A 14,015-nucleotide genomic window follows, 5' to 3' on the forward strand; every position below is an offset into this window, starting at 1 on the left:
GACAAGGCAGTAGCATGCTGAGCCGGCAGTTTTATTATTATCCATGTGCTTTCCCCGTACATGTATGTAGTTGACAGCTCCAACGTGCAAGGGGTGGCGTAGTATTTTGAATCCATCCCAGCCTTGAACTAGATACTATTATAATTATGATTACCTGGTATACAAACCCCCACTCTTGCAACGTAACAAGGCGTCTCATATATGGCGCTTAACTTCTACTTGCCAATCTGGCAGCGCTTGCAAAACTGTACATGGGGTTCCCGGTGGCAACGAAACAATGTGTCGACAGGGAGCTTCTGGCCTCGACGCTGCCGGTCCAGTTAACCGAGCCACCTCTTGGGTCCTACACCTCGGCATGCTCCGTCTGAAATAAAACTCCCGACTTACCATTGCTTTCTAGGCTGGCAGAAACGCCATTCTTCAGTGTTGAGTGCTCACCATCAAAGATGGTGGTCATTTCTTCCAATGACAGACCTTTTGTTTCAGGGTACCCAACCCAAATAACAAGAGTCCAAAACGCTAGAAGACAGAGAAATACAATATAATATTTCCATCCAAGATTCTCTAATGCAATAGGATTCGTGAAGCCGTTAAAAATACTCGCCAGGGTGCTACCGAGCTGGAATATGGTCATTCCCTTTGCCCGAAGCTCAAAGGTGAGAATTTCGACGCAATAAGCAGGCATCACGGGTGCTGCCATATGGTAAAAGCAAAAGAATGCAAAGATGAGAACGACGATGCCATGACCCATGTATTTGTTTTCAAAATGAGGTCGAGTGATGATGGCGGCAAGGATTGTCCAAACTAGGTACGTGAAGAACATGGCAATATAAGAAGCAAGAAGAAGCTTTCGTCGTCCAACGCGATCAATGGTCAGTCCGAAGAAGACTGCCCAGAGGAACGACCAGACCTGGGTGCAGGCATTGATGACAAGCTGTGTATACGAGTCTGTAACTGAACGTTAATCAAGACGCATTGCATCGCTGCTTTTAGCCACAGTAACTCAGGCGCTAATCACCTGTTGCTCACTGAGCGACAGTGAGCTTCCTGAGTCCTCCCTGAGTCCTCCCTGAGCGTGACTTGAGCTTCTTCCTGCTTTTCCTGAGCCGGACGTGCACGCGCACAGAGAAGCTGACTGTCCAAATTGGGGGTGTCTTTAGTAGCGTTTGTTAGACTGGTCGCCGTCAGGCTTCGTCATCACTAACTATGTATTGCATATAAAATCTTCCCTCAGCCTACCTTGACAACTCAACTTTCTCATCTCTATTATCTGTGTTATTATCTTCTCCAAACATGGACGACTCAAAGTCGGAGGAGCCGAAGGCCAAAGGCAGACAGATACGGGACTTTGATACCTTGTTTGATCTAGCCGTGCGAAATGGCTTACGTGAAGATAAATCAGACGTCGACTCGCATTTCGTGTATCGCAGACTCAAGGGGCAGAGTATAAAGCGTTTCCCAAAGTCGCTTTTCCCATGGAATGCGTGAGTATATGTTCACTTAAAATATTACCAACAGATACTAAAGTAGATTTCTAGATACAAGAAGCGAAACCCAGGCGCAACTCCACAACACCTGGACACCTTAAAACACTACACTAAGTTCCTGGGCCTGACTATGAAAGGCAGAATAAAAGAAAATAATCCGTTTAGTCGGCCAACTACGGACAGTTTACGGGCTGAAATCCGACGGTTCTGCAGTGCTTGGAATCGGGAAAATGTGGCTACCAATAACTGGATTCCCAAGGAAGTAAGCGAGTCTATGGCACCGGTGAGTTTAGTATCGAGATTCCTGGATTAACTATACTCTAACAGCTGTGTAGTACATTGAGGGGCCATTGGCCGACGAGATAGGGTTGCTACGCGGAAAGAGAGGAAAGATTCCGCGAAAGTACTTCACGCTTGATAGCTACAAAAAAGTGCAAAGTTTTCATTGGGAAGAGGACTGGTTTGACTACATTCATGAAGGCACCCGAGTCGACAACACAAACATGATTAATGGACACGCCTATACATCTGCAAGACTGAGTGAAATTTGCCAGGCAACATACAAGGTAGGTCAACCCATACAGTGTCACTGGTTCAATTTGACTCATGTCCAACTGCAGGACCTTGAATGTGTTGTTGGCTATTATGACGGGGAGCCCGACATTAAATTAAAATTCACAAGGGAGTTCTGTAAGGCCAAGGACGTAGATCAGTAAGTTCATCTTTCCTGCTTGACACAAATTTTCCAGCCGGCTAATCCCAATATCAGGCCCGAGCACCCCTTTCCAGAGAGAATGAATACGCCCGATGGGTTGTACCCCCCTCTAGTTGCCCAGCCAATTGTACATTGGCTAGCCAATATCGTGTCTTCTCAGGCATTTGCTCGATATCACACGCTTGACCAGATCCTTGCAATCAGACCGCCTAAAAACAGCAACTACTGCATAATCGAGTGGGCAGATCATATGCTGGACAAGCCAGTGTTCCCGGAATGGAACCCGGATGGAAGGTCAGAGAAGACAAGGTGCCCAAATGCATGGGGCAGTCAGTCAACCGCGCTAGCTAAGCGTGCTGGCATGACGAATGGACTTGGATTTCATTCCGTGCGGCGCAAAGCGCTGATCAACTGCAATGGTAAGAATTCGCTACTATACTCACCAGCCGTCGCTAATACACTTATCGTTCAGATGCTGGGTACTCGCTTGCATCGATTCTGAAGTTTGCGTCGCAGAATAATACAAATGTTCTGGTTAACAAGTATCTGGGAACAGTGTGTTCTATCGACGGTGTAGCTACGTACCAAGGGCTCCCACCTCGGAACGACCTGGCGGAGGACTTTCTGTCTGCAACAATGAGATGGAACCCAGACCTCGCATTTCGATTACCTTCGAAGAGAACGGAAGAGATAAAAGACAGCACTGAGTATTGTTCCATGACAGAAGAGATTGATATTTTAACGCAGAGAATTGCGGCCAATTCCGAAGGAAACGCTACCGTTCTTAGAGCACAACGAACAACACTGTACAATAAACGAAATTCTCTGATCAAGAATGAATTAAGAAAGCTTCAGCTTCAACAGAAGGTTGACTATGAAACTGATAAGGCACCATACGATGAGACAGACTGGCATAAAGGTCACTTCAACCGGATTAAACATATGTTGCCTCCGGAGAGACTAAGGCTGGCGACTACGATGATGGCTCAAGCCTCACCAAGAAGCCAGACATGGATACAAGCCATTGAGGATTTGATATGTCTCCGTAACTCGGATTGCAAAGTGGCATATCAGAGAGGGCTCCAACCTGTGGATGGATTCTGCCCTATTAGCAGCTGCCGCCAGGAAATATCAAGGTATGAAACTTTTAAATTTGGTGTGTCCCTCATTGCTAACAAAAGTTTGGCTATAGTCTACCAGTTGAGAAACGGTGGAACCATATCTACAGATGCTATCGAGCTCTATACACTGGACTGCATTGCTTTGCCCAATTCTGTTTCATGTGCAATGAATGGGTTACAAGCAAGTTTGAATGGCTGAACCACTGTGAAGCTCATATAGAGACAAATAATGTGCCTTTTCGCTACGACCCAGTCACCTTCCGATATGCTACGGCCTGCGCCGGTTATTGCCCTGTGTGTATTTGGAAGACTGACCTCCCAGCCGATGAGAGGCTAAAGCAGTACACAGACCGAAGCGCATGGAGAAGACACATTTCAAGGTGCATCTTATCATACATGAAACATCAGGATGACCAACCGAATCTCAAATGCCCTGATGAAAGATGTCCAAAGGCCTTCCCAGCCCGTCAGGCTTTGTGGCACCATCTAGACGACGTACACAGCATACCAACTATAAGCCATCATGACATGTCAAAGGGGGACACACTTCCATTTAACCAAGAAAATCCTAGGCGCGATCATATCCGACTTATTAAACACAGCAGCCCACCGGAGATATCATCTTTGCGCATATCGCCCGAGCGGCAATCCTGGACCGATGAACTCATAAACGATTCATCATCACAATTTAGCAAACGCGACAGTTGCATCTGGGATGCAGAGAGCATATGCGCCGCGGACACTCCACTGTCGGAGGTATACTGTGATGTCAACGAGATAGACATGAAGGATGAAGAGCACTCTTTGTCAGAGGCTGATGATCCGCCAATAAGCTTCGGTATTGAGCGGGAGATTTTAATTGACCCAATGCTCTTGTGTGAACACCATACAGGCCTTGCGGTACAACCCCCCTCAACAATGTCGTCCAGTTTTGGAGTTGATGGTAGTGGACATCGGGAAAGTGAACCAGAGGTTTCTGGAAACGCCACGGAGCATGAACTGGCGCACGACAATCAATACTTTGTTGACCGCTTACTCGGAAAATGGCGCCACAGGGGCAAGGTCTGGTTTTACTTGAGGTGGAACGATGGAAGTTATGGATTCGAGGAGGAAGTGGACATCAATGAAGATCTTCGAAAGGATTTCGAAACAAAAGCCTTCACGGGATTTCACGAAGGCGCTCATGTAAAGCGTGTAAGAGAACGAAATGGCAAGACAAGTTACCTGACGGGGTTTCTAGGGTGCATGGAAGAGTGGGAACTTCCAGAGCAGGCCCTCCACCCAGACTTGGTTGCTAGACATAAGCCAGCCAAGAAGAGCAAAGGCAAATCGAAGAGGGGCAGAAAGAAGTCCTGATAGTTTGAGCTTCAATGAAATTGGGCAGATCCTGAATTTCAAATGCATATTTACATCACTTATGAGAATAGATACTGCAATCTCCTCTAGAATTGACCTGCGTTAAGCACCTTGCCTCTGCCTTCCACTGATTCATGTGATGTTCCGGGATTCCCAATGGATTAACATGCCTAGGGTTAGCACTCCTGGAAGACTAGAAATTTTCCATTGGGTGGCCCCCGTCGCTGTGAGAAATGGTCGTCCGGGCTAAAGGAAAGACGGGGTTACTCTGCGCGCCGTAGCTTGCGTTGCGGTGACATTCGCATCAGCGCGCAACGGTAGGTTATGGCCGGTCAGAACTGCCCAGGCTGCAGAAACGGTTAGGTCAGTTGGCACTTTCTGGATCAAGCTCAAATTCAGGCCAACAAATTTGTATGTACACAAATGACCAGGTACGGGGAATTGCGGAAACGGCGGAGTTGACGTTCAGCATCCCCTAATGGATGCTTACGACTGTTTACAATTCGGCAAGTTCTGGCTTCTAGCGCGTAAATTCTGTCCTTCGTTTATCGGAACTGTGTGTTCCTAACCCTAATTCTTGACGAAAGGGATACGTAAAAAGCAAACTGTTCTGCACTGTGCCCGGAATACGCTAGACTGTAGACGCTGTATCTGGACGTTGTGAGGTCAGTCTACGTGGTACTGCCATCTTCCAAAAGCATCTCTTTAACAAGTAACTACCGGTATCCAAAACCGGCAACAGTTATATTGATGATTTAGGATGCAGGGTTCTACGGAGCAACACGTCAACTGAAGTGAGCCAAACTGTAAACCAATCTTGGCAGAATGTGGCCAACTTTGGGCTAAAAGTTGAACTTAAAACGTAGACAACTGAACATGAACTCCGCTGCAGTGGGACAATCGTGTATTACCGAAATACTGGTGTTGGTTTCTCTTTTTAAATAGTGTTCAGCGGCGGTAAATACCATATATTTGCTTCTCATCAAAGAGTAATATTTATCAGTCATGAGGTTCAATGACCTATCTGATTTTCAGTGGCAGATTGCAACGCAGGCATTTAACATGTTAGTGAAAGGTCAGGAAAAGAAAGGTTAGTCTATTAAAATATACTTTAACAAGTATCCCAATGACTCTATCCGAATATTCTCGTACTCAACTTACATTTGCATAATCTGGTAGCAGAAAAAATAAAACAATACTGTTGCTATATTCATAACTCAATATCACGTCTAACGTCATGTGTAGACCCGTAATAGGGGGTAACACCATGTACAAATATCGTTACCACCAACACTACCCCTTTTACTACCATAGATAGAAGATAGATTTGAATTGACCTTTATTGATACCCCTATTGCAGTACTGCATTATCCCTTTGACAATCCAACAAATACAAACAACACAGTACGCGACTCGTGCTCATTCCCAGCTGCCAGACGCTAAAGCTGACGCATATTCATAATGAAAGGTGGGTATTGATTAAGTAAAGAAATTAGCTCGTTGACAGGTCTTCCCAGAAGTTAAAATACACTTCGCTTGCTGAGCATAAGTGCGCCCATTGTTAACGTTATGATCTGAAAACCCAGCGGCCCAGATCATAATTCCACCAAAAGCGGGATCGTTGGTATATATGCGTGTCAAATTAGATAACTGATCAGGCTCCAGGTAGTACTTCCCCCCGCTTTGAGTGCCGGTTGCTCCAAGAGGGGAAGCAGGAACGCCAATAAATATTTTGGCATCAGAAGAGGGAGAATTGGCAATATTCTTTTTCCAACTGTTATAATTAATAGTCCCATCGACAGAGCAGCCTGGATTATTATAGAACTGAACCCAGAGGTAGTCAAACTGAGCCCGTGTGATGATTTGGTTCATATTGGGCTCGGGAATCGGGCACTGAGGAGCGCCAGTAATGAAATACTTGTTAACGCGATCAGAAGCAAAGTTGGAACGAAGTTTCGCGATCAAGAACTCATAGAATTGGGTTCCACTGTTGCTTTCAATGTCAAAGTCCCATCCATCAACGAAGGTCTTGCCAAAGGGTCGTGGGATAGAGCTATTAGACTTAGAGTTGCCGTAGGCAAGCCATAGGTTCTGGCCAATGGTTTCCGCCTCCTCGCGAGAAGACAGTGAATAAGCTCCAGAACCACCCCCAAGAGAAATGATAACTTTAATACCGTTTGATTTGCAAACATCAATAGCTCTAGCCAAGTCGTCGCACTGCTGACCCTCTCCAGTGGTACTAATAAAGCATGACTGGCCTATTGTTCCAGAAGGGATCCTAAGTCCGTTTCCGTATTGATATAAGAAGGAGAGGACAACAATATCAATACCTGACTCCTTGGTACAGTAAGCGGCAAGACTGTTGTTTTCGACAATTCCTCCTCCATTTTGTCCCCAATAGACAACGTTTTGAGCCCCACCCCGAGGAGTGCATTGGTCCAAGGCGAAGACAGTGCTGCCAACTAGAAGAGCAAGGCTTGAAATAAGTCCAGTACAAGATAACATACTCAGTTTCTTTCCCAGAGAATTGAATTATTCTGGGTATATAGTCGATACACCCGTAAATACGTGGATTACACGTAAGTGGAGTAATAAAAAGAAGGCTATTTATCACAGCAGAGACCAGGTAAGTTAATTCTTTATATTTATTGCGTCTTCGTCCAGAATACGCTGTTAGCGGGTTAGGTGTTGAAGTACAACCTCTACGGCTGTGAACAACTGGTACGCAGAGGAGGTCCTGAAATTGCCTAACTTCTATTCCTATCGTGGCCTGGTACAAAGATGACGCCGTATAAGCCCTGCCAATTCTGTCGGCAGCTCTGCTTTTTGGGACATATGCCCATTGACGCATGAAAAGGTTCTTGGTTAAGTCGCAAGCATACATTTAATATATAACAGCCATTTCCCACTGTAATACATGCTAGGTGTCTTGATTATTTCTAGTCTACCCCCTACCCAAACCAAGATACTTGGTGCAAGCCGACGGTATCCAGACCAACAGGGACTAAAGAAGTGTGCTGTCGGTCCTCCATTCTTGTAGATTCATCAATGGCCTTTGTACATGAAGAGAATGCCACTGCGAGGCAATTCACTATCAGCAGAGGTCTTCTGCAATCCAGTTAGGATATTTTGGCAGACGAGGAGAAGTGGGGATATTGCGCCCAAATGGACTTTAACAGACAGTTTTCAAAGCTTGCCCTTCGAGATCGAAGTGAAGACTCGCAATTTATTGCCGAGTCCCGCAGGTCCTGGTTTTCCCGGCATATCTGTACCGGCTTTAGTCATTCTGACACACTGCAAGAAGCATGCTGGGAAGAGTTAACAAAGAAGACGAGGTTACCCTTGGAAAATTATCGTAAGGAATAGTACTAATGGGTGACGACTTTTTGCGGCGGAGAGAAGACTGCACATCTCCTATGGACAACAGAAGGTACATGGTAAATGTGCCGCCAGAAGTACACACTTCTGGACCAAAAGTCTAACGAGGTTCTTGCCGAATTCAAGAGTAACAAAAGTCAACACATGAGTGGCGTGTGGAAAAAGATCATCAGGTAGCCGTAAAGGAATTTCACAATCTCTAGATAGTTTCTAATAATTTTCAAGCCGGAAGACCCTTTATAATTTCCATATCTGTTTCCTGGCGAATCTCGGCAAGAATAGACAGACTATTCTCCATCTCCGCGAAAGTCTTTGAAAACATTTCTTGAGCACAGCTCGCAGCATGGGAATATTGCTGTAGTTGATTTTCAGCCAACCGTAGCTTATCGTATAGGAGCTTATTGTCTTCTTCCGCCACCTTCCTCTGTTCTAATTCAGTCGCCAAGGCGCTTGAAAGTTGACAGATCTGTTCCGAAAGCCCTCTATTCTCGGTTGTCAGTCGCTCAATCTCTACACTGAAGCTTGGTTGTACGTTGGAAAGCTAGGAGTTCATTAGAGTGTGTAGTAACAACAAATGTGCGGGAATGCCCAAAGGCCAATTTACCAATAACGTCGTTCCTTCGGCATCACCCAGTGTTGTTTCTCGGTGAGTGGCTTCGAAGGTTCCACCCACTTGCTCGGCAAGAAGTCGGTAGGTTCCAATTGAATGGTCGCTTAAGTTCTTCCCAAATATTGGAGCATAAAGCTTTTCATGCCCAGGGAAAGGTCTCCAAACGTACGCATCATGAAACCGAGGGTTTAGTCTGACTTCAGATGGCTTGACAATGATGCCGAGTCGTTCATCTGTTTGGTCTTAAAACAAGCCACCTAGTTTTATTGCAGGTCACTTACTTATGTGCTGTGATAACTTCAGACGACATTTGTCTCTTTCCCGGCGGCGGTCAGCATTACTTTGCCGAGACTTTTCTGTCATAGTGTAATATTTCAGTATATTCTAACGTGTGCTACCCAAGTGATCGAGTTGTTTCCTGGGCAAGTTCGAGTTGATTCGAATCTTCTCTAGTTTCCAATGAGTCCGCCGACCCTGGTGGTGTCGTTATGTTCTTCTGCCTTGAGCACATAATACTTCAAAGCTGAATTCCAAGATGAATGGAAATAGCACTCGAAAGCGGTCGATTCTTGCTCACGTCTAGATTTGGCTTGATGTGTTAGAGTGCCGTAGAGCTAACTTTCGTTTCTGCCCTGTCAGCATTGACGCGAAAAAGGGCTTTTGCTATTATGAGCCGATACTGACCTGGATAATTCGTCAGTGGTGTATGTATCCAGACACGTCAAGTCTCACAATAGAGGTAGCAGAAAACAGACATGTTACCATAGGATAAGGTGGTTGCATAGTGTGATGTACGGCAGTGCCATCGGCGAGATCTTGCGAAGACAAGATGCCAACCTATGGAGCTCCTCACTACCCATGAACCTTTGTGGGGACCTACGTGGCTGGTGGTAGAAACTTCATACAGGACACTCGTATCGACTTGATTGTCCTCGTTCTGCTCCATGATTGCAACATTCAGCCATATCAAGGTAGGTCTACGAGTATGGCAAAGTTCGGAATAATCGCAGCGCAACCAAGGGTTAGAAGTGGCGCACGCACCAATGGGGTGGTAATAGTAATCTTTGGCCAAAAGTTGACACAGACAAGGGTATCAAGCGGGGTCCTACAGGAACTAATGATTCACACCAGTGTGGATATAGCTTCGCTGGGGTCCCCTGTGCCTTATCACAGCTCAGGTTTTGGCTCATCTTGGGCATGTTTTGGCCGAAAGTTGCTGGGGACAGGACTCCACTTCGTTGACTGACCCCACTGCCACACTCCTGTCCACAGTCAGGCGTCTTCAACCCATCTCCTCTCGCTGTTTGTGTCGCGTCTTACTCTGCATTGGGAGATAAGAACCTTACTCAGTTCTCCAGTCAAACAAGAGGCATACGAGCGTAGAACTAGTCGCGGAAAGCTTGACAATGTCCCACATATCTAGTTTTCCGATTAGCTTGTCAACAATCACTTATTTCCTCCCCTTCATGGCGTCCACCGACGACGATCGCTACGTCAGAGTGATCGACTCAATGGTAGTAGTACTCGCAGCGATAGCCGGGGGCTGGGGGACCTTGGGGGACCTGTAGAAGTGATGACTAACTATACTAGCTCTCTACTCCACCTAGTCCACAACAGGGCGACAGCATGCCAATAACACCTGATTCCTCGCGAGGGCCTGTACTTCTGCCACCGCTATTACTTGAACATGCACTTTGTTCTTGGCCATTATACACAGATACGGCGGTCAAGAAGTAAAAAGAGATTCTATTGACAAATCCAACGGAATTGGGGATCTTTCTGCGATAATGGGCGGCTGCAAGTGCTTGCGGAGGCGGTCCACTCTCAGGCTCGTCATTGGCTGCCTGCTTTACCTAGGCGCTTAAATCATTGTACAAAACGAAAATGTCACACAAAAGAACGCTCTCTTTGCGGAGCAATTAGTTCCCACTTAATTGTCAGACAATTAAGGGTCACAAAAGATCGAGTGTAATGGCCCCCCTTCGGCGTCAATTGGTTTGGATGAGAATTATCTGAAGAACAAATGAAAGATGGAAATGAGCGCGGTATTTTATCTTGTGAGCAAGCTCCGCCGAAGCGGCGAAGCTGTAACAAGGAACCATGGCTGATACAATCCTAAGACAAGGAGTCGTTGTTGACGTCGCTGCATTGTAGGGATTGTAAAAAGCAGCGACTTACCCCGTTTTGAGGTCCTGATATCTGACACACTGCTTTTACTTGTTCATTGCGACTGCTGTACATCGTCTTTTACGGATAACTATCATCTTTCTATGAGTGTAATAAATACTACTTCCATTTGTAGTTTCGTAACGTCATAGGGCCATATTTACCAGTTTACCGGGACTTTCATGTTAATGGAGCTTCGATATCCATTCGTTTGGCCCTTTCAATAGTACACTGCGTCGTTCTTCTATCCGAGGCAGTGGATGGGACACAGGACGGATGGGCAGATAAGAGGTCTCGTAAATCAAATTTAGAGCCTGAAATATCTCACATCGTTCGCCGCTCTGCAAGGTGCAGTTGCATCTTAAAATGGACGTTGTGGGCATCCTTCGTTTTGTGCCGACAAAATGTTACAACTACCATAACAACATATTGTCGAACTTGGAAGCTGCACCATTCACAATCTTTTATTAATGTTGTCTCAATTTCGAACTATATTTTCGGACCTTACTGCCTACGAGCCGTCTTCTATTCGTATAACGCTTTCATAATAGCATGTCCCATTCAAGTGGCAAGATTCCGATGGCATGTGTAATACAGTGAGATTGTCCATATCCTGACAAACTTCTCAGCTAACCTGTCCATCCCTTCCTGCAAGTCTCGATAACGACACCGTTGTATTCCGGGGCAACACTGATGAGTGCGCTGGACAAGTTCTAACTGGTTTTGTTGTTTTCCATCTTCAAGCACCAAGGTTCATTGAAGATATCTGCCTTCGCGTCTTGGCTATATTAAATATATCGAACAAAGCTCGCTCCGTATGGCATAGGCTGCGCCAATGCTTTCAAAGTGCGAAGCTAAGATCAATAGAGACTGTCTTGGAGCAGGTCTGTCTTCGAGGGGGTGGTCTACTGTTGCCAGCAGGGAACTATAAGTACCCATTCGAGTTTTGTCTGCCAATCGATTTGACCGAGAGCATTCAAGGTATACCGGAAATATCCTTAAAATATCAAGTTAATGCTATTATAGTAGACAAGGGGATGGCTATCTTTTACGCTTGCAAAGACCTTCGTATCATACGCACTCCTGCATTAGATGCTCTCGAACCATTGCAGTCCGCAAGTGGAGAAGGTATATGGGATGATAAGCTTAAATATTCTATCGGTATTTCCCCAAAGGCAGTGGGCTTCGGTGGCACGATTCAACTCACTCTATGCGCCGACCCTCTCACCTCTGGGATAGCACTAAGAGATGTTGTGGTGAGGGTAATTGAAATTCGCGAATTTCCAATCGTAGATTGCTTGGGGCCAGCTGCAAGAGCTAGCAGATGTATTGCAGAGAACTTAACAGCACAGCAACATATTACGCTACGTTCGGTTGATAAAGGTTGGATGTTTAACGTGCCGCTGTCCCTTCCGAGAAAACTTGGGGATTGTGTCCAAAACCTTGCCTACAATGAAATTAAAGTAGAGCATAAGGTTGAAGTGATCATATCTGTCAAGGAATTGGCTGGGCATGGATTTAAGGTAAGTGACTGGAGATCCTTGTCATTCATCAATGGTTACTTTGCCATTAACTGGCCCGTCCAGCTCCGCGCCATGGTACCCCTTAGAATATATATGCCCCTCAATGCAGTTTTCAGCACAAAGGGGACTTTGCTCACTATGGGAAACCCTACTGGTATCAATGAACCCGCTAGCTCCGTCGCTCCGCCGATGTACAGAAAGCAAGACCAAGAGCCTCCAGCATATACGCTGGTGAGCTGAGGTGTCCCCAAGCTGCTAAGCGATGGTGTGGATGTTTTGGGAGTCCGAAAACTTTCGGTATATTAACGGATGGTATCATATTTGAACTGAAAATATCATTGAGTACTATTGTTTCCATGAGCTCTTTGGCTGCTCTGGCGTTGTACAGAGACGCTACATTTTTTGCTCGCACATTTGGTTGAGGCATCTCATGCTTAGATATTACAGGATCACTTCCAGCTTAATCGTAGAACTCTTGGCGAACACAACAAAACTATAAGTTGGCATAGTCTTTACTCCGCCTTTACTGGACTTTCCGTACACGCACTGTCTCATGCGCCGGTGTTTGGGTGTGTCGGAAAAAGCTGCCTCTGTTGATTGAACAAGCAGACTTGACATAATTGCTGAAAGTCATAAAATCATTGATGTCAGAATTCGAAAGGATGGCCGGCCACCCTGATCTGATTAGGTGGCTCAGAGGTCTTCTAAACTTAAGATAAATGACATGGCCCCTTCTGAAGGATAGAAAAAGAACATGAATAACACGCCAAGACTTAGTTTCAATGTGTCTCACACCGTGAGAGGATAGTGTGGTTGATGTGAGTAGATGGCGTTACGATCTCTGGTATTTTGCATCAGTGCCACCGTTACTCGCTACATTGATTCCATATGGTTCAAAGGTGACCCCAGAAAAGTCTGATAAATCCACTGTAGCCCACATATTCATCTACCCACGGTTGCAATACATGTATGTATTCACAACATGAATCTATACTTGTTACTTGTTCTTCTTCCCTTTACCCAGGGACTATCGCAGGTAAGCGTAGTAAACCGATGTCCTTTCGCTCTGTTTCTGAAGTCTGTTCAACAAAACGCGTCTCAAATACAGTACTTAGCCCCCAACAAGATTTACAGAGAAGCGTATGGACCTGTTATAAACGGCATTGGTGTATCAATAAAAGTAGCAACTAATGATAAGATTGGTGAGGAGATTGATGAACAGAAGAGCATGATTGAGTTCGACAATAGTCCTATTACCCAGCTCGAGTACTCTTATGTTCCATGGAATAGCCTTGTGGACCTATTTTACGACAGTTCCAAGGAATAGCCTTGTGGACCTATTTTACGACATCTCTGCTGTAGACGACTCACCTGCGAGGCAATTCTGTCAATATGGCTGTCAGCTCCGCACAACATCAATCAAGTGTGACTCGGTTCTTTGTCCTGCGCAATGTGACAAATTTTGCTCTCATGTTTATAATCGTCCTGACGATAATTGGCCGACACATGGATGCAGTAGCCATGTTGCACTTGAGCTTGCCCTCTGCACTTCTTATATAGGTACACCTTAAGTCTCTGGTGTGCGTATCGGCGAGGTCAGCAGTACACTTTGCACAGATGGTCGACTGAAGTTTAGGCGAGGTTGTGTGCCTCTTTAAT

General features: G+C 45.6%; 3 protein-coding genes across 3 annotated transcripts; 1 reads left to right on the forward strand and 2 right to left on the reverse strand.

The window, feature by feature from the left end:
• Positions 1 to 1,293: 1,293 nt before the first annotated feature.
• MAA_09956 (carbonic anhydrase) lies at positions 1,294 to 4,679 on the forward strand (the record flags this gene model as incomplete). Its single annotated transcript, XM_007827954.2, has 7 exons — positions 1,294 to 1,484; positions 1,539 to 1,770; positions 1,823 to 2,053; positions 2,108 to 2,199; positions 2,257 to 2,621; positions 2,675 to 3,338; positions 3,395 to 4,679. The coding sequence occupies 7 exons, from the start codon at positions 1,294 to 1,296 to the stop codon at positions 4,677 to 4,679; spliced, it is 3,060 nt and encodes a 1,019-aa protein (XP_007826145.2).
• A 1,479-nt stretch (positions 4,680 to 6,158) lies between these two features.
• On the reverse strand, positions 6,159 to 7,184 carry MAA_09957 (class III chitinase ChiA2; the record flags this gene model as incomplete). The annotated part of the gene is made up of 1 exon (XM_007827955.1): positions 6,159 to 7,184. One exon carries the CDS (start codon positions 7,182 to 7,184, stop codon positions 6,159 to 6,161), a length of 1,026 nt encoding a protein of 341 aa, XP_007826146.1.
• Positions 7,185 to 8,277: 1,093 nt separating this feature from the next.
• MAA_09958 (uncharacterized protein) lies at positions 8,278 to 9,030 on the reverse strand (the record flags this gene model as incomplete). Its single annotated transcript, XM_007827956.1, has 3 exons — positions 8,278 to 8,598; positions 8,662 to 8,900; positions 8,949 to 9,030. The coding sequence occupies 3 exons, from the start codon at positions 9,028 to 9,030 to the stop codon at positions 8,278 to 8,280; spliced, it is 642 nt and encodes a 213-aa protein (XP_007826147.1).
• Positions 9,031 to 14,015: the final 4,985 nt, after the last annotated feature.

The sequence above is a fragment of the Metarhizium robertsii genome (genome assembly GCF_000187425.2).
Source record: "Metarhizium robertsii ARSEF 23 chromosome Unknown MAA_Scf_3, whole genome shotgun sequence".
NCBI lineage: Eukaryota > Fungi > Ascomycota > Sordariomycetes > Hypocreales > Clavicipitaceae > Metarhizium > Metarhizium robertsii.